Source organism: Pygocentrus nattereri, chromosome 1 (assembly GCF_015220715.1).
Source record: "Pygocentrus nattereri isolate fPygNat1 chromosome 1, fPygNat1.pri, whole genome shotgun sequence".
In the NCBI taxonomy this organism is placed as follows: domain Eukaryota; kingdom Metazoa; phylum Chordata; class Actinopteri; order Characiformes; family Serrasalmidae; genus Pygocentrus; species Pygocentrus nattereri.
In genome coordinates, this window is record NC_051211.1 from 3,102,571 (window position 1) to 3,122,740 (window position 20,170).

A 20,170-nucleotide genomic window follows, 5' to 3' on the forward strand; every position below is an offset into this window, starting at 1 on the left:
TGCTCGTCCATCCCTGACAGCACACCAGCATGAAATGTTGATTAGCCTACATTTGTATGAAAAGGAGATTTAGAGATAGATTATCTGAACATAAGAATACTATTGTTACCCAGAACACGAACTATCCTATGACCACACATTATAAGGCAGCTAAACATCCGAGCCCCAGCTCATTGTGAGCAATGACCATTGAGGCTATTCCGAAGTCCATTAGAGGAGGAAATAGATTAAGGTAGTTACTTCAGAGTGAGACATTTTGGATTTATATCCTTAAATCAATAGGCTAAACCAGCCATTAGGAGTGTACTTTGTGTACTTCTGGTGCCGGTCCAAAGCCCGGATAAATGGTGAGGGTTGCGTCAGGAAGGGCATCCGGCGTAAAACTTGTGCCAAAACTATCATGCGGATCACAAATATGATTGCCATACTGGATCGGTCGAGGCCCGGTGGAAATTGAACTACTGCAGCTCAAAGACCATCCAAGAGGAGAGGAGGAAGGCGGGTTAGAAGGCAGCGAGAGAGAAGGAAAGGAAGGAGTGTGGAGGTTAGAGTAGGGACTCTGAACATAGGGACAATGACTGGTAAAGGCAGAGAGCTTGCAGACATGATGGAGAGAAGGAAGGTAGATATTCTGTGTGTCCAGGAGACCAGATGGAAATGAAGCAAGGCCAGGAACATTGGAGGTGGATTCAAACTGTTCTATCATGGTGTAGAGAGGAAGAGAAATGGAGTAGGGATAATCCTAAAGGAGCAGCTTGTGAAAAGTGTTCTGGATGTAAAGAGAGTTTCAGACAGGATCATGAGCTTGAAGTTGGAGGTTGATGGTGTGATTTTGAATGTGGTCAGTTCATATGCACCACAGGCTGGTTGTCAGTTAGAGGAGAAAGAGGAATTTTGGAGTAAGATAGATGAAGTGGTAGATGGTGTCCCTAGAGAGGAGAGATTAGTGATTGGTGCAGACTTCAATGGACATGTTGGTGAAGGGAACAGAGTGGATGAAGAGGTGCTGGGTATGTATGGTGTGAAAGACAGAAATGCGGAAGGTCAGATGGTTGTAGATTTTGCAGAGAGAATGGAAATGGCTGTGGTGAACACGTATTTTCAGAAGAGGGAAGAACACAGTGTGGATTATATCCTTAGCAGGAGATGCCACCTAAAGGAGATTGGAGATTGTAAAGTGGTGCCAGGGGAAAGTGTAGTAAAGCAGCATAGGGTGGTTGTCTGTAGAATGAGATTAGAAACAAAGAAGACGAAGAGAGTGAAGACAGAGCCAAAGATTAGATGGTGGAAGCTGAAGGAGGTGGATGGTTGCAGGCAGTTCAGGGAAAAATTGCAACAGGCCCTTGGGGGCAGTGAGGAGCTACCTGAGGACTGGGAAACTACAGCTATGGTGGTGAGAGAAACTGGCAAGAATGTATTGGGTGTTTCGTCTGGTCTGAGGAAAGAAGACAAGGAAAGTTGGTGGTGGAATGAGGAAGTCCAGGAGAGTATTCAGAAGAAGAAGGCAGCTAAGAAAAAGTGGGATAACCAGAGAGATGAATGAAGTAGGCAGGAGTGCTGTGAGGCTAGTGGCATAGCAAAAAGAATGGTGGCAAAGGCAAAGGCTCAGGCCTATGATGAGCTGTATGAGAGGCTGGACAGTAAAGAAGGAGTAAAGGACTTGTATCGCTTGGCTAAACAGAGAGATAGAGCTGGAAATGATGTACAGCAGGTTAGGCTGATAAAGGATAGAGAGGGAAATGTACTAGTGAGTGAACAGAGAGTGATGAGTAGATGGAAGGAGTACTTTGAAGAACTAATGAATGAGGAAAACGAGAGAGAGAGGAGGACAACGGGGGAGAGATAGTGGATCAGGAAGTGCAGAGAATTAGTAAAGTGGAAGTGAGGGCAGCTTTAAAAAGGATGAAGAATGGAAAGGCAGTTGGTCCAGATGACATACCTGTGGAGGTATGGAGATGTTTAGGAGATAAGCCAGTGGACTTTTTAACCAGGTTGTTTAACAAAATCCTGGAGAGTGAGAGGATGCTTGATGAGTGGAGAAGCAGTGCACTGGTCCCCATTTTTAAGAACAAGGGTGATGTGCAGAGCTGCAGTAACTACAGAGGTATAAAGTTGATGAGCCACACCATGAAGGTATGGGAAAGAGTTGTTAAAGCAAGGTTAAGGAGGTACAGAGAAGGTCAGAAGGAGCTCCATTGTGTCTTTGTGGATCTAGAGAAGGCATATGATAGGGTGCCAAGACAGGAAATGTGGTACTGTATGAGGAAGTCGGGTGTAGCTGAAAAGTATGTTAGGGTGGTGCAGGACATGTATGAGGATAGTGAGACAGTGGTGAGGTGTGCATTTGGAGTGACAAATGGTTTCAAGGTGAAGGCGGGGTTACATCACGGATCAGCTTTGAGCCCCTTCTTGTTTGCAATGGTGATAGACAGGTTGACAGATGAGGTCAGGCAGGAGGCTCCATGGACCATGATGTTTGCAGATGACATTGTAATCTGTGGTGAGAGTAGAGAGCAAGTGGAAGAGAATCTGGAGAGGTGAAGGTTTGCACTGGAGAGGAGAGGAATGAAGGTCAGTAGAGACAAGACGGAATACATGTGTGTGAATGAGAGGGAGGCAGGTGGAAAGGTGAAGATGCAAGGAGTAGAGGTCGTAAAGGTGGATGACTTCAAATATCTTGGGTCAGCCATCCAGAGCAATGGACATTGCAGAAAAGAGGTGAAGAAGAGGGTGCAGGCAGGATGTAGTGGGTGGAGACGGGTGTCAGGGCTGATGTGTGACTGAAGGATAGCAGCAAGAGTGAAAGGGAAGGTTTACAAGACAGCAGTGCGTCCTGCTATGATGTATGGTTTGGAGACTGTGGCTCCGTCTAAAAGACAGGAGGCTGAGCTGGAGGTGGCGGAGATGAAGATGCTGAGATTTTCGTTGGGAGTGACGAGGATGGACAAGATTAGAAATGAGCAGATCAGAGGGACAGTAAAGGTGGAGCAGTTTGGAGATAAAGCCAGAGAGGCCAGGTTGAGATGGTTTGGACATGTGTTGAGGAGGAATAGTGGATATATTGGGCAAAGAATGTTGGAGATGGAGCTGCCGGGTAGAAGGAGAAGAGGTAGACCTCAGAGAAGGTTTATGGATGTAGTGAAGGTGGACATGGAGATGATTGGTGTGAAAGTAGAGGAGGCAATGGATAGGGCAACATGGAGGCAGATGATCCGCTGTGGCGATCCCTAAAGGGAGCAGCCGAAAGAAGAAGAAGAAGACTAAGCACCAAAACGTAGAGGTCATCTTATATTTAGGTTTACAAGACGACAAGGCTGAAGTTGGCTTTCTATTCGCCAGCTTCTTGTTTGAATTTTTCTGTTCCACCTTAAATGGTGGCAGCAGGTGGACTCACAAGTTGACATAGCTAGACCACGATAGAATCGTTTTTTTTATTAGTCAATGGACTAAAATGTCAGCGTCACCTTCATTAGTGGAGCATCTACATCAAGCAACATGAAACCGCAGAAAGTATGCCTTTCAAATGTGATGTACAAACAAATTTGAAATGTTTTGTTTATTATAAAAAAACAATTTGGTAAAATCCCTCTACTAGTATGTCATCATCGTCACACTGTGATGATGTCATATGGCTGCAGTGGAATCAGTCCTACAGAAAATAAGAGAGTTTGTCACATTCTAGCTAAAGCTGGAAAGGCTGAACGATATGTTTGATTTAAATGAGATCTCTGACTCACTGTTCCTCACTGAATGGAAAAGAGAGAGCAAACATTTGATGCAGCAACAAAAATGACAACTTACTAGTAAAAGATTTAGTCAGTTTTTAATAATAAATAAAGTTTTTAACTTGGTTTATACAACATATTTTAATATTACTGGACATGAACACTATGTTGAGACAGACATGTATTAACAGTCAAGATTCCCTTTAATGAAGAGCCGGATGTAGTTTGAAAAGGATGAGAAAAGTTTTGGGGATGGATTTCCAGAAAAGGTTTGGGTGACTATTGATTTCTAGTGTTTGTTAGCAACAATAGCCTCAAAGCTCCAGCACTAAAGTAAAGAAGCAACATTTGACACGTCTCATCTAGGATGAGTAGAAAGTTGTGTACTTTTTGTGTTCCTCTCAAAACACACACACACACAGACCCACTGTTCCCTCATTTTACCAACTAAAAGAGAGATGTTTGTGTGTAATGGAGAGACACAGCAGCAGTGATAGACTAATAATCAGATGAGCTTTATTAGAGCGCAGAGAGGAACAGCAGAGATCTTCAGAGCACAAGAGACACTGATGGTCCTGTTCTCCCTGTTTGAGCTCAGAACTGATAACAGTCAGTCCGTCTCCAGTTCTTCTAAAAACCACATCAAACACTGTTCCAACAAAAACTACAGAAGCTTAAATTAGACTTAAACAATTAATTGAACAGTTTCATTTCTCATGAAGTTTTCTGTTCACAAACACACACATCCATCTAGTCCACACACACACACACACACACACACACACACACACACACACACACACACACAAACACACACACACACACACACAGAGACACACTGTTCCCTCATTTTACCAACTAAAAGAGAGGTGTTTGTGTGTACACACACACTGTGTCTCCCTCTGCTACTGGAGCTCCTCACACACATTCAGAAATCTCTTCATCTCTTCATGTTGTCGTGATCAGTAATACACACCATCAACATCATACTCTGACAAACAGAAACAATCAAAGCATAACTTTCAAAACAAACACTTCATCTTTCTAAACAAAAAAACTAAAATACAGTTACAACACAGAATTACTCGGTGTAATAACTAAGTTTCAGTTTAGTCTAGATAAGATTTAATCCCTGTCTGGGAAAGCAGCCCACAGTGTTTGTGTGTGTGTGTGTGTATGTGCGTGTGTGTGTGTGTGTGTGTGTGTGTGTGTGTGTGTGTGTGTGTGTGTATACACATTTGTCTGAAATTGTTAGAACTCACCTTAGATCCTCTAGTCTGTAAAGTTTATCATGCTGAAGAGCAAACAGCAGCTCACATCCTGTCTTTATCTTGTCATTCCCAGGCAGATAAAGTTCTCTCAAGTGAGAGGGGTTTGATTTCAGAGCTGCAGTCAGAGCAGCACAACCTTCATCTGTGATATTACAATCCCTCAACCTGGAGAAAGAACAATGTCTGAGTCTGATATGAATGTATACAGCGTAAAGCTAAAAGATTTAAGTCACGGATCAGTAGCTGATATTAGGTTGATCACACGCTACAGGTCTTTTGTTTCTTTACTTATTTTGGGGACCAAGTTAATAAACAACAATTACTTTTCTATGATTAGTGTGCGTTTGTATGCCCTTTATTTAGTGAAGTGTCAATCATTCTTAAGGACACTGTAATACTTTATATACTGCCTGGCCAAAAAAGGTCACACACTTTAATATTTCATTGGACCGCCTTTACGCTGATTATGGCAGGCATTCACTATGGCATCATTTCCACAAGCTTCTGCAATCTCACATTTATTTCTGTCCAGAGCTGCATTATTGTTTCCCTATGATCTTGTATTGATGGTGGAAGATTTGGACCACTGAGCAAAGTCTTCTCCAGCACATCCCAAAGATTCTCAATGCGGTTCAGGTCTCGACTCTGTGGTGGTCAATCCATGTGTGAAAATGATGTCTCATGCTCCCTGAACCACTCTTTCACAATTTGCGCCAATGCATCCTGGCATTGTCCTCTTGGAATATGCCTGTGCTATTATGGAAGAATAAATCCATTGATGGAATAACCTGGTCATTCAGTATATTCAGGTAGTCAGCTAACTATATTCAGGTAGTCATTGGCTAACTATTCTTTGGGCACATAATGTTGCTGAACCTAGACCTGACCAACTGCAGCAACCCCAGATCATAACACTGCCCCCAAAGGTTTGTACGGTAGGCACTAGGCATGATGGGTGCATCACTTCAGCCACATCTTACCCTGATGTGTTCATTACTCTGGAACAGGGTAAATCTGGACTCATCAGACCACATCACCTTCTTCCATTGCTCCAGATTCCAATCTTTATGCTCCCTAGCAAATTGAAGCCGTTTTTGCCAGTTAGCCTCACTGATAAGTGGTTTTCTTAAGGCTACACAGCTGTTTAATCCCAATTCCTTGAGTTCCCTTCGCACTGTGCATGTGAAAATGCTCTTACTTTCACTATTAAACATATCCCTGAGTTCTATTGTTGTTTTTCTACAATTTGATTTCACCAAACGTTTAAGTGATCGCCAAATATGATCATGTTCTTTCGTTTTTGCTCGTAACTTTTTTCTGCAATTTCCCCCTGGGATCAATAAAGGAATCTGAATCTGAATCACTCAAGATTTTTTTCTGACCACATTCCTTAAAGCTTAAAACCGTGGTTTATTGTTGCTGTATTTGAAAGATGTATGACCTCACTGTGTTGGTATATTTGTCTAGGCTGTCACCTCTTCAAAAACAGTCCCTTCTCTCTTGTGGCACAAGTGACATGCTGTCTGTACTTGTGCACTTCATTCATTAGATTTTCTTTCCGTATTTGATCAGCCAGCAGTTTCTGCATGACAATCTTGTGTGCGCCTGACAAGCTGTAAACACTGACCAAAAGAAAACTCTCTGGGAGAGTAAAAAGGTTTGCAGTTGATAAAAAATTGACTCTGAAATAGAAATGCATGATTTGAACAATTCTTCAATATCTTTATACGAGTGTGAGTTGATGTAGAAGCAGACTCATCCTTATTTGGTTTTCCCTCTAAATTTCCCTCTAAGTTTTTAAAGGTTCTTTATTTAAAATTATTTTTACAACAAAAAAACTTCTTTCGTTTCTAAATTTTTATGTTTTTAACCCCCAGCCTGTTTACTGCACAAACAACTGATTCCTTCTGATGGCCATCCATTAATAATGAGGCATAACATATCATTTGTTACAGATAACTGCTAGATTTCTTCATGATCAGTTTGCACATAGTTACTAGGATATTAAAGTTACTAATGCCAAATATGTCTTCCTGGGTGAATATGCATTACTGAGCACCAGGTCATGTGTGACTCTGAGAGAGATAATCTTACCTTAGTGTCTCCAGTTTACAGAGAGGATTCTCCAGTACAGCAGAGAGTAGCTTCACTCCTGAATCTCCTATTTTATTATTAGACAGATACAGCACTCTGAGGTGTGAGGGGTTTGATTTCAGAGATGAAACCAGAGCAGCACAACCTTCCTTTGTGATATTACAATCCCACAACCTGCAGAGAGAACAAGATATGAATACAGTTATAAAACAGAGCTTTATTTATAGATCATGCTTCATACATGTAGTTACTCATGGTGCTATAAAATACAACAGTAAGATTGAAAAAAGAACCAATGCAAAATGTGGCAAATGAAAAGTTACACACTTTCGAAGCATAATTAAAGAAAGAGCCTCCTGATGAATTACTCATATGAAAACTTAAATAGAGCAGATAAACAAGTCACTGCTGTCCTCAGTCAATGCTCACGTTTAATTTTTAATAGTTTAATGTTAAGACAAAGTATTGTGCAGTAAGAACCAGAAAATCACATTACCACAGTGTCTCCAGTTTACAGAGAGGACTCTCCAGTGCAGCAGAGAGCAGTTTTACCCCTGAATCTCCTATTTTATTTTCAGACAGTTCCAGCACTCTCAGGTGTGAGGGGTTCAATTTCAGAGCTGAAGCCAGAGGTTCACAGCCTTCGTCTGTGAGATTACAACCCCTTAACCTGCAGTGGGAATAAATACAGACTCTTCAATCTCTCAGTTCAGAAGACATAGATCAGTTCAGAAAGAACTTCATCAAGGCAGTGTCATAAATAGAACTTTATTTTACAGATTAGTAATAGTGGTAATATTATACACTCACTGGCCACTTTATTATGTACACCTGTTCAATTGCTTGTTAACACAAATAGCTAATCAGTCAATCACACGGTCACAACTCAATGCATTTAGGCATGTAGAGGTGGTCAAGACAACCTGCTGAAGTGCAGACCAAGCATCAGAATGGGGAAGAAAGGGGATTTAAGTGACTTTGAACGTGGCATGGCTGTTGGTGCCAGATGGGCTGGTCTGACTTTATCAGAAACTGCTGATCTACTGGGATTTTCACAAACAACCATCTCTAGGGTTTACAGAGAACGGTCCGAAAAAGAGGAAATATCCAGTGAGCGGTCAGTTGTGTGGATGAAAATGCCTTGTCGATGTGAGAGGTCAGAGGAGAATGGGCAGACTGGTTCCAGATGATAGAAAGGCAACAGTAACTCAAATAACCAACAAAAATCTCTGAGGAACATTTCCAACACCTTGTTGAAAGTCTGCCACGAAGAATTAAGGCAGTTCTGAAGGCAAAAGGGGGTCCAACCTTTTACTAGCAAGGTGTACCTAATAAAATGGCCAGTGAATGTAAGTTGTACAAAGATAAAAATGACATAGTCTAGTTCTTAATAAGGGTTTTATTAATAAGACAAATATGGTGTCGTTCAAGGTTACTTCTGAGCATTTTTGTCAGATCTGTGCTTTATAACAGAGTAACAGTATTTTGTTAATAGATAACACAAAAGGAGCATGTGAACATCCCTGATTCTGTGTGATCTCACTTTATTTATTTCATCTTATCTGTAGGTGGACTTACTTGTAAAAGCAAGAGAACAACCATGAATAATTATAATACAGTGATTTAGTCATGATTTCAGTACAACTACTCATTATTTTGAAGAACTGATATCACAGCTCTAATATCGATTAGTTTCATAATGTGTATGACAATTTAAATATGTAATGGACAAAAAATAAAAACAAAAACAAGTGAATTAAAAATTTGTCACCTTGCATGTTTAAGGTGGTAGTAATTTCAGGATCCTGCAGATCAGGCTATACATATCTGCAGGCTGCGTGACAGGATTCATAGATTCAGAAGAGGTGCAGTGCAATTAATGTCTCACTCAATGTGTGGAAAACAGGTTGCACAGCAGGTGTTACTTCCCTCCACCAGTGAACATCCAAGTAAGGGACACTGAGAGAGTGGACTCTTATAACTACCTGGATTTTCACCTTAACAATAAGCTGGACTGGTCAGATAAGGTTAGTGCTCTTCACAGGAAAAACCGTAGAAGGCTTTACGTTTGTAGGAGACTGAGTTCATTTAGAGTTCAGGGGCACTCCTGAGGACTTTTTTCAACATAATGGTGGCATTAGCTGGGGGGCTGGTGGGCCACCAGCATCTCAACTGCAGACAAGAAAAGACCTAACAAACTGTTTAAGAGGGCTAGCTCTGTCCTGGACCCAATGTAGGTGGTGGGAGACAGGAGGATGTTAGCTAGACTAGCATCCATGCTAGAACAGCTCCCAGCTGACGCATGAGTCTCTGACAGCACTGGGTAGCTCCATCACTGACCGCCTATTTTACCCCAAGTTTATTAAGGTGTGCTATTGCAGGTCCTTCCTGCCTGCTGCTGTTAAACAGTACAACCAGCACTGCTCCCAGTAGAACCCTCCTCCACCCCACATTAGACCTCACACACCTACAGCACATGTGAATTCATCACTATTTCCTGTGTGTAATATATCCACAACTTTCTCTGCAATACATGTAAACAATCTCTATAGTGTCAATCTCTATAGTGTAAAGATATAGTGCTTATATATATATATATATATATATATATATATATATATATATATATATATATATATATATTTGATGTTTAAATTGTTAATTCATCACCATTCCCATGTATAATATATTCAATATTCCATGTGCAATTCAGGTAAAATATCCTTAAAGTGTAAATACTTTTTGCCTTTTCATTTATATTTGTAAATATATTAATATATTTTTAATTTATGTGATTACAGTTCATATAAAGGATAGAGTTTACATTTTTTATCTTAGATGTTTTTATCTTTAGTATTATATATTGTCTATATACTAACAGTGACACACTGTAACCTTGCTAAGTAAGGTTAATTACTTTGTTAATTCTCTTCGTGTTACATTTTTCTTGAGTGCCTTGCTAGCCCTTTGCTGCTGTAGCACTGCAAATTTCCCCATTGTGGGACTAATAAAGAATAATCTTATTTATTAACAAATGTCTTAGTAATAACTATTGGTTGATTGACTAATCAGGCCAATTAAATTTTCAATCTAATCAGCATCAGGCAATGCCTGATAAACTAAAAAAAGACACATCTGCAGGCAGCCTTGTCAGTGTGGCTGCTGTGAAACGATGTTTGTGCTCCTCCTTGTGGCAGTTAATCATTCTACAGGCAAGTGTCAGGAGGTGCTGTGAGTTCCAGTGAAAGGAGCTCTTAAAGCTTCAGCACCAAGAGATTTTGGACAATTTCACGCTCCCAACTTTGTGGGAACAGTTTGGGGACGGCCCCTTCCTGTTCCAACATGACTGCACACCAGTGCACAAAGCAGGTCCATAAAGACATGGATGAGCCAGTTTGGTGTGGAAGAACTTGACTGGCCTGCACAGAGTCCTGACCTCAACCCCATAGAACACCTTTGGCATGAATTAGAGCGGAGACTGCGAGCCAGGCCTTCTCGTCCAACACCAGTGTCTGACCTCACAAATGTGCTTCTGGAAGAACGGTTAAAAATTCCCTTAAACACTCCTAACCTTGTGGAAGGCCTTCCCAGAAGAGTTGAAGCTGTTATAGCTGCAAAGGGTGAGCCAACATCATATTAAACCCTATGGATTAAGAATGGGATCTCACTCAAGTTTATATGTGTGTGAAGCCAGATGAGGGAAAACTTTTGGCAATATAGTGTATATGCTTGATATTGGTGTTATATATTGGCCATCGGCCGCCATGGTCATGAACATCAGCATCAACCCCAGCCATTGACAAAAAAAACACATCGGTTGACTACTAGTCTCAGTTTTATCAGGTACAGTTCACAGTTTCTGGAAAAAAGCTAATGTATCCTCACTGCATAAAATTAAACATTTGACTTAAAATAGTCAGACAATAGACAATCTCAAAGCTGTCACATCTAGCAAAAAAGCTTAGAATTGTTGTGATCAACTTAAATCCTTCCAGCAGTATGGTCTCAGAAAAAGCAAACCACTATTCCAGCTACCACTCTGCTAGAAATGATCTCATTGTAGACAGAAGAATGCAACATGCAGCCCTCTTTATAGATTTCCAAAGGTTTTTGATACAGCTGATCACCCCTTGTTGCTGAAAGGCTTTGTATTGTTGGTTTTGACTGTAATGCTACTAAATGGCTTTAGAGCTCCCTCTTTGACAGACAACAGTATGTGATCCTAGGGAGTCATAAATCTGAATTTCTTGCAGTAAACAAAGCTGTCCCACAGTGTTCAATTTTAGGTCCAATTTTATGTTCAATATTTAAATAATTATGTACTGTGTGTTAACACCCTGCAATGGACTGGCGACCTATCCAGGGTGTTTCCTGCCTTCCGCTCGATGACCGCTGGGATAGGTTCCAGCACCCCCCTGCGACCCTGAGGGGGAAGCGGCTTAGAAAATGTGTGTGTGCGTGTGTTAACACAGTTTATTAATAAATATGAACTAAAACTGTCACCAGAGAATAAATCTTACTGAGGACCAGAACATGTGAAAGAAAGATGATTTTACCTCAATGTCTCCAGTTTACAGAGAGGATTCTCCAGTCCAGCAGAGAGCAGCTTCACTCCTGAATCTCCTAGTTTATTCCAGTTCAGATCCAGCTCTCTCAGACTGGAGGAATTTGAGCTAAGCACTGACGCCAGAGCTACACAGCTTTTCTTTGAAAGTTTACAAAATGAAAGACTGAAGAAAAAACACAAAATTCTAACATTAAAATGACTGATATGAGCTCATAATATGACCTATTAAAGTTGTTAAATAGCAAAAACAGGCAGATAAAAATGAAACAATTATATAAAATGTTCAGAAATATTAAGGCAAATAGTTGGATTTGTGTATTTACATTTGAATTTAAAAGACTGAAAACTGAGTTATGAAACAGTGTTGCATTTTCATCATGTTTCTAATATCGTCCCAGTTTTATTCAGTATTACTTACTCAGCTGTTCTGGATTTTGCAACTACAGGCAGAAGCTTCAGAAGAACATCATCTGATCTGTTATATTTCTGGAGGACAAATTCATCCAGATCATCCACTGATGTCAGCAGTACAAAGATCACAGCTGACCACTGTGAAGAAGAGAGTGTACTTTGGTTTAGATTGTCAAACTGCAGATACTGTTGAACTTCCTCAACTAGAGAATGGTCATCCAGTTCATTCAGACAGTGGAACAGATTGATGGATTTCTCTGCAGAGCGATTCTCTCTGATCTTCTTCTTGATGTACTGAACTGTTTCCTCTTTGCTGTGAGAGCTATTTCCTGGCTTTGTCACCAAGTCTTGTATGAGATTCTGATTGGACTCGTGTGAGAGACCCAGAAGAAAGCGAAGGAAAAGATCCAGATGTCCATTCTTACTCTGTAAGGCCTGATCCACAGCACTCTTGTGTACATTAGAGATTGGAATTTCTTTTCTAATGAAGATCCCCAGTTTAGAGGACAGACTCTGATTCAGCACATTTCTCTTCTGGTTCAAGAAGGTCACGTGCACATATAGAGCTGCGAGATGTTCCTGAATGCTCAGATGAACAAAGCTGTACACTTTAGTCTGGTGCAGCCCAGATTCCTCTCTGAAGATCTGTGTACACACACCCGAGTACACGGATGCTTCTTCAACATCGATGCCACACTCTCTCAGATCTTCCTCATAGAAGATCAGGTTTCCTTTCATCAGCTGCTGAAAAGCCAGTTGTCCCAGTTTGAGAAGTATCTCTTCATCTGTCTCCTGGTTCTTTGTGTACTTTTCTCTTATGATCTTTGTCTGAATGATGAGGAAGTGTGTGTACATTTGAGTCAGAGTTTTTGGGGTCTCTCCACTCTCTGCTTCACCCAGCATTCTCTCTAGAACAGTGGCTGAAATCCAGCAGAACACAGGAATGTGGCACATGATATAGAGGCTTCTTGATGTCTTCAGGTGTATGATGATTCTATTGGTCAGGCTCTGATCACTGATTCTCTTTCTGAAGTACTCCTCCTTCTGTGGGTCACTGAACCCTCGGACTTCTGTCACTCGATCCATACACTCAGAGGGGATCTGATCAGCTGCTGCAGGTCGGGAGGTGATCCAGATGAGAGCAGAGGGAAGCAGATTCCCCTTGATCAGATTGGTTAGCAGCACCTTCACTGAGGATGACTGAGTGACATCATCCAATCTCACAGTGCTCTGAAAATCTAGAGTGAAACGACACTCATCCAAACCATCAAATATGAACAGAACTTTGTGAGATCTGGATATTTCCATTTCTTTAATCTCCTTAAACCGTGTATGAAGAAGATCCACCAAACTGAGTTTTTGGTCCTTCATCAAGTTCAGTTCTCTGAAAGGAAGTGGAAATATGAAGTGGACATCCTGATTTGCTTTCCCTTCAGTCCAGTCCAGAATGAACTTCTGCACAGAGACTGTTTTCCCAATTCCAGCGACCCCCTTTGTCAGCACAGTTCTGATGGGTTTGTCTTGTTCTGATAAGGGTTTAAAGATGTCATTGCATTTGATTGGTGTGTCCTCTGTTACTGTTCTCCTGGATGCTGCCTCAATCTGTCTGAGCTCATGTTCATTATTGACCTCTCCACTGTCTCCCTCTGTGATGTAGAGCTCTGTGTAGATCTCACTGAGAGGTGTTGGGGTTTCCTGGTTTGTTATCACCTCATTCAGACACTCAAACTTCTGTTTCAGATTTAATTTGAAGTTTTCTTGGACTTTGAATGCATCAGAATCACAGCCATGTCTGCGAGATGGTGAGACACAGGACCAAATGTCAGTACAATTTAAAATAAGCTTTCTAAGATAAACATTTATCTGCCATTTTTGTTTCCTCTAAGTTCACAAATCAAATCCTCTTTATTTACAACCGTGACATATCCACTATCATGTACTCTCCGTACATTCTCTTTAATTTATATGCTCTCAATATTCTTAATCGATGTAAAACATCATTATTCAGGTAACAGGACATGTGTTTACAACATACTGCAACTGTCCCTGTATGTTAGTTGTGATCTTACTCTTTATCTGTGATGATCTCCTCTTTTGTTCTGTCTATCACCCTTTGCAGGACACTGTAGACACATAAGTGCTGTATAGTCAATAATTCCCATAATAATAATGTTCCCATTTGTTCTGTCGTTAAATGGTGCTATTTGAGGATTGTAAATACAGTTACACTATAATAACTTTATTACACTGTAACATATAAAAGTACAATGGGAAAACAACATCATTAAGGAAAATAAGGCTGCAAACTATTTATTTTCTGGGCGATATTCACACTGAAATGGATGAAATGACCAATACACATTACTGGTCTCTTTTTCTCTGTTGGAGAGGAATCTCTGACCACATCAGATTTTCTGACCACAACGGCTCAACTGTGGGGAGCTGTTACCTGTATTCAGATGAAGGGTCTCCATTTTTGAATATCTGTGGAGGATCCATAGATGCATCACTCTTCAGAGACACACATCTGGTTACTGAAGAGTCTGAGCGCTTTATCTGGATTTGACTGTACAGGAAGTTATTTATACAATCTTTATTATTGACTTTTCACGTTTAACTAGCCCATCCTAATATTATCCATTATTATAAAATTTTAATTTTAATTACATCACTAGTTTTAAATTTGTCTTATTTTTTCCTATTAAATATTTTCTTTAATTTTCACGTTCCTTAAAGGTTCTTGTTAATCAGTACATTTTAAATCACTTTTCACTGGTACCGGGGTCCAGATGAGGGGGATGGGGGAGGATCCATAGACTCATGCCTGCAACACGTTCCAAAGAAGTTGGGACAGGGGCAACAAAAGACTGGGAAAGTCGAGGAATGCTCAAAAAACACCTGATTGGAACATTCCACAGGTGAACAGGTTAATTGGAAACAGGTGAGTGTCATGATTGGGTATAAAGGGAGCATCCCTGAAAGGCTCAGTCGTTCACAAGCGAGGACGGGCGAGGTTCACCACTTTGTGAACAACTGCGTGAGCAAATAGTCCAACAGTTTAAGAACAACGTTTCTCAACGTGCAACTGCAAGGAATTCAGGGATTTCATCATCTACAGTCCATAATATCATCAAAAGATTCAGAGAATCTGTAACGGATCATCATTCTGTAACGGATATTCCCACATGGGCTCAGGAACACTTCGGAAAACCACTGTCAGTGAACTCAGTTTGTCGCTCCATCTACAAGTGCAGGTTAAAACTCTGCCATGCAAAGCGAAGCCAGATATCAACACCACCCAGAAACACCGCCGGCTTCTCTGGGCCGAGCTCATCTGAGATGGACTGACGCAGAGTGGAAAAGTGTCCTGTGGTCTGATGAGTCCACATTTCAGGGACGTCCTGCTTATTTCAGCAAGACAACGCCAAGCCACATTCTGCGCATGTTACAACAGCGTGGCTTCGTAGTAAAAGAGTGCGGGTACTAGACTGGCCTGCCTGCAGTCCAGACCGTCTCCCATTGAAAATGTGTGGAGCATTATGAAGCTCAAAATACGACAGCGGAGACCCCGGACTGCTGAGCAGCTGAAGCTGGACATCAAGCAGGAATGGGAAAGAATTCCACCTACAAAGCTTCAACAATCAGTGTCCTCAGTTCCCAAACGCTTATTGAGTGTTAAAGGAAAGGTGATGTAACACAGCGGGAAACACGCCCCTGTCCCAACTTCTCTGGAACGTGTTGCAGGCATCAAATTCAAAATGAGTGAATATTTGCAAAAAACAACAAACTTCAATGTCCCAACTGGAATTCACTGGAATTGGGGTTGTAAATAATCAAAACATAAATAAAAATAAAATTAAATCTCTCTGCTTTTAAGATCTGCAACATAACTCAACTCTGATTAGCCGTTACCTGTGTCCAGATGAGGGGCGTCCATCTTTTATCACGGGTGGAATATCTATAGATTCATCACTCTTCATGGACACACAACTGGGTGCAGGAGGGTCTGATCTCTTTATGTGGATTAGACTGTAAATGATGAAAGAGATTAGCATACAGTATTTAATTTTTCTTTGAAGGAATAACCCAGTAAACAATGCTAATTAATCTAGTTGTCATCAATAACTAATAATCATGAAGTTTGCACTCAGCTTTTACAGGGTTGGCATGTATGGCTGAGCAAGATCTTTAACATAGATACAGTTAAGAAGATGTCTTCACAAAATACTTTAGAGGAACAAGAAGTAATCTGAACAGTTGATGATTAATAATGATAATAATAAATACATTTTACATTTACATTTAATTAAGAGATGGTTTTATACAAAGCCACTTACATGTCAGGGAAGATATATATTTTTAAATCAGTATAACAACAAAACTGACCTCTGGCTTAAGCATATGGACCCATTAAATGAAATTAAATACCCTACATGGATAGAAGTATTGGGACACTCTTAATCATTGAATTCAGTCTGAAAGAATGGGTCGTTCTAAAGAGATCACCTAATTTAAGCACGGCGCTGTAATAGGATGCCATTGTTGTAACAAATCATCCATCGATTTTCTAAGCCGCTTCTTCCTCAGGGTCACGGGGGTGGTGCTGGAGCCTATCCCAGCGGTCATCGGGAGGAAGGCAGGATACACCCTGGACAGGTCGCCAGTCCATCACAGGGCAGACAGACAGACACAGATAGTCACTCACACACTCACACCCAGGGGCAATGTAACATGTCCAATTGGCCTGACTGCACATCTTTGGACTGTGGGAGGAAACCGAAGAACCCGGAGGAAACCTACATAGACACGGGGAGAACATGCAAACTCCACACAGAGAGGACCCTGATCACCCGGCCGGGGAATCGAACCCAGACCCCCGCTGTGAGGCGACAGCGCTACCCACCACGCCACCGTAACAAATCAGTTTGTGATATTTCTTCCCTCCTAGTTCCCTCAAATGTGTCCGGTATTATTGAAAAGTGGAAGTGTTTAGGAACAACAGCAACTCAGCAATGAAGTGTCAGACCACATAACAGAGTTACAGAGCGGGTTGCTGAGATCTGGGTTTGGCGAATGTAAACGTTACCTGTCTGACTGCATTGTGCCAGCTGTAAAGTTTGCTGGAGGAGGGATGATGTTATGGGGTTGTTTTTCAGGGGCTGGTCTAGAACCCTTAGTTCCAGTGAAGGAATGCTTCAGCAGACCAAGACATTTGGACAATTCTGTCCTTCCAAATTTGTGGAAACAGTTTGGGGAAGAACCTCTTCTGTTCCAGCATGACTGAGCCCCAGTGCAAAAAGGTCCATAAAGGCATGGCTGGGTGAGTTTGGTGTGGAAGAGCTTTCATGGCCCACACAGAGCTCTGACCTCAACCCAGTGGAAACTGTTATAGCTACAAAGGGGGACCAACTCCATATTACTGCCTATGAATTTAGAATGGGATGTCATAAAAGCTCCTGCAGGTGTAATGTGTACATGTCCAAATACAATGTTGTTCATATAATGTACAATTCAATTACATACAATGCTAAAATATTACATTATCTCATTGCATTAACAATTAAGATCTTTATGAAATGACAGAGAAAAATATTTCTTACTGTGCGTGTTTGATGGAGGTGGAACTGTCCTCCTCACACTCCTCAGAGAGGCTCATCCTGCTTTTCTAGTTTAACAAAACCTGTCAGAATGAAAAAGAACAACTCTGTTCAATAAACAGCTCACAAAAGCTCAGAGAAACAGTCAGTAAAAGCTGTAATTAAAAACAGACAAATGTGGACATCAGGAATTAGCAGTAAATGAAACTACAGAAGCAGCTAAACTCATTTACTGTGTACACGTTCACAGAGGCAGGAGCTCAGCAGACGACACCAGAAACACAGAGTCAACAATTACTTTTCATTTTCCTGGTGAAGAAGAAAGAAAGAGACTTTAATGAGAGTCGGATTAATGTGAACTGCAGCAGCTGCTGATTTAGCTGTTGATCTCTTTCCTTCTTCTTTATAAAAGTTACTAAAATATTCATATAAAGCTCTTACCTCCACAAACAAGATCCTAGAAAAAGGTGCTTTAACTGAATGTGCCGCCCTTTCGTGTGGATTATGTCTCATATCATAACGTCTTCACGGCTTTCAAAAACAATATCGTTCCTCTCAAACCACCAAGTGGTGCTGAACACTGGAGAAACACTTTCAGCCCCACCTGAGAAATACGTCAGCTCTCCTCCCTGGTGTCACATTTCAGACCTACACTCTACTTTAACTTTCAGCTGGAATCTCTGACACTGAATTTGTATGACATACATATAAAATGAGCAGTGAGTGATTTTTAAGGTAATCATAAATAAGTTGAAACACATTTCAATAGTCAGTGTTACGTCAACCAGTGAGCGTCCAGCACGTATTCAGATCATTTTGAAATTTGTTGCATTTGAAAACCTGCCCTCAAAATTCAGTTCTCAGCACAAATAAACGTAAAGTTCAACATGAAAAATCCACGAGCATGCTCGTCCATCCCTGACAGCACACCAGCATGAAACGTTGATTAGCCTACATTTGCATGAAAAGGAGATTTAGAGATAGATTATCTGAACATAAGAATACTATTGTTACCCAGAACCCAAACTATCCTATGGCCACACATTATAAGGCAGCTAAACATCCGAGCCAATGACCATTGAGGCTATTCCGAAGTCCATTAGAGGAGGAAATAGATTAATTTTGGATTTATATCCTTAAATCTATAGGCTATATTTACACCTCAGGTAATCCAACTCGACATTCGTCATTGTTTCAGGCTGCTGAGACCTCCTAAACATTTAGGCTGATGTTTCTGTACTAAAAAATTAGACTTATCACAACCACTCTGTGTTCGAATAGATTTTGAATGAAACAACCAAACACGGCCGTAAGAGAACAAGGCTACAGCGTCAAAGCAGAATTTAAAGAATCCGAGGAGGCGAACCAGAGAAGTGACCATGGACGAATGTGGCATTTTTATGGTGAGCTTGAACACAATCTGGGTGACGAGTCCAGCTGTCAGTCAGTCAAGCTTCATGATGGCTCCTGTGATGCTGGTGAAGATGAAGCTGATCCTCCGGGAGCGACTGGTGTTCGTTGGCAGTCGTGATTGTTTACCTCTGGATGAGCTGCATGAAGCAGCGTGAAGCTCTGTTTTTTTGGGCATGCAGGACAGTCTGAGAGCTGATCTCTTCCGACTGATGTCACATACAGGGTCACAATTAAAAGATAACCTGATCAGCCAAACAAAAAATTGGATTTGGTGAGAAAATCAGGTTTCAAAATCAAGTGTTCTCAGCTATTTTCTATTGACATACCATTGTTCTGTGTCCTGATGAAGGCCTGTATACTTTCCTTAAGACGGTGTGCCCTGGAAGTTCTTTGTTCTGGGATTTATTTTGTACATGAATTTCCTGTTAGACCTGAAATGGTGCTGCACTTACATTCCGGCGCCTGTAGATGGCAGTAAAACACTAAGAATCTCCCTGTATAGCATCTGTGTGTGTATAAATGCTGAACAAAAGGATTAAACAGAAACACAGAGACTGTCTGCGTTTTAGGGAATCAACTTCAAAAAGTCTGAACCATTTTAAAGCTTAACACTGTGTATCAGATTGCTGTCAGCGTTTTGGGCTGCTCACTGTGATCTAATGTATTAATTAATGCACATAAGCACAACAAACCAATCTTCTGTTTTAATTTTCTGTTTTACTGATATGATATTGAAAGGAAATTTTAAAGGGTAGTAAAATTTTGTAAGGTAAAATCAAAGTTAAAAGTTCAGGAAAGGAGCATGAGTTTGGTCTTGCATTTGCATTTAAGACTAAACTTTGCTTATAGAGCTGAATGTAGAGCTGGGCGACATGGCAAAAAATGTTATCACGATAAACAAAATTCATATCATTTGATATCAATACATATTTGTGGGGCAGTCGAGGGCTGGAGGTTAGGGAACTGGCCCTGTGACCGGAAGGTTGCCGGTTTGATCCCCAGAGCCGACAGTCCATGACTGAGGTGTCCTTGAGCAAGACACCTAACCCCCAACTGCTCCCTGGGTGCTGTGGATAGGGCTGCCCACCGCTC

The 20,170-nt window shown here is 41.0% G+C and overlaps 1 protein-coding gene across 1 annotated transcript; it reads right to left on the reverse strand.

The window, feature by feature from the left end:
- Window positions 1–3,821: 3,821 nt before the first annotated feature.
- On the reverse strand, window positions 3,822–18,395 carry LOC108410902 (NACHT, LRR and PYD domains-containing protein 3-like). The gene is made up of 11 exons (XM_037539226.1): window positions 18,107–18,395; window positions 17,669–17,748; window positions 15,981–16,097; window positions 14,518–14,634; window positions 14,138–14,191; window positions 12,076–13,860; window positions 11,647–11,820; window positions 7,587–7,760; window positions 7,091–7,264; window positions 4,988–5,161; window positions 3,822–4,716 (listed from the first exon to the last, which is right to left on the reverse strand). The coding sequence occupies exons 2-11, from the start codon at window positions 17,722–17,724 to the stop codon at window positions 4,710–4,712; spliced, it is 2,832 nt and encodes a 943-aa protein (XP_037395123.1). The 5' UTR covers window positions 17,725–17,748; window positions 18,107–18,395; the 3' UTR covers window positions 3,822–4,709.
- Window positions 18,396–20,170: the final 1,775 nt, after the last annotated feature.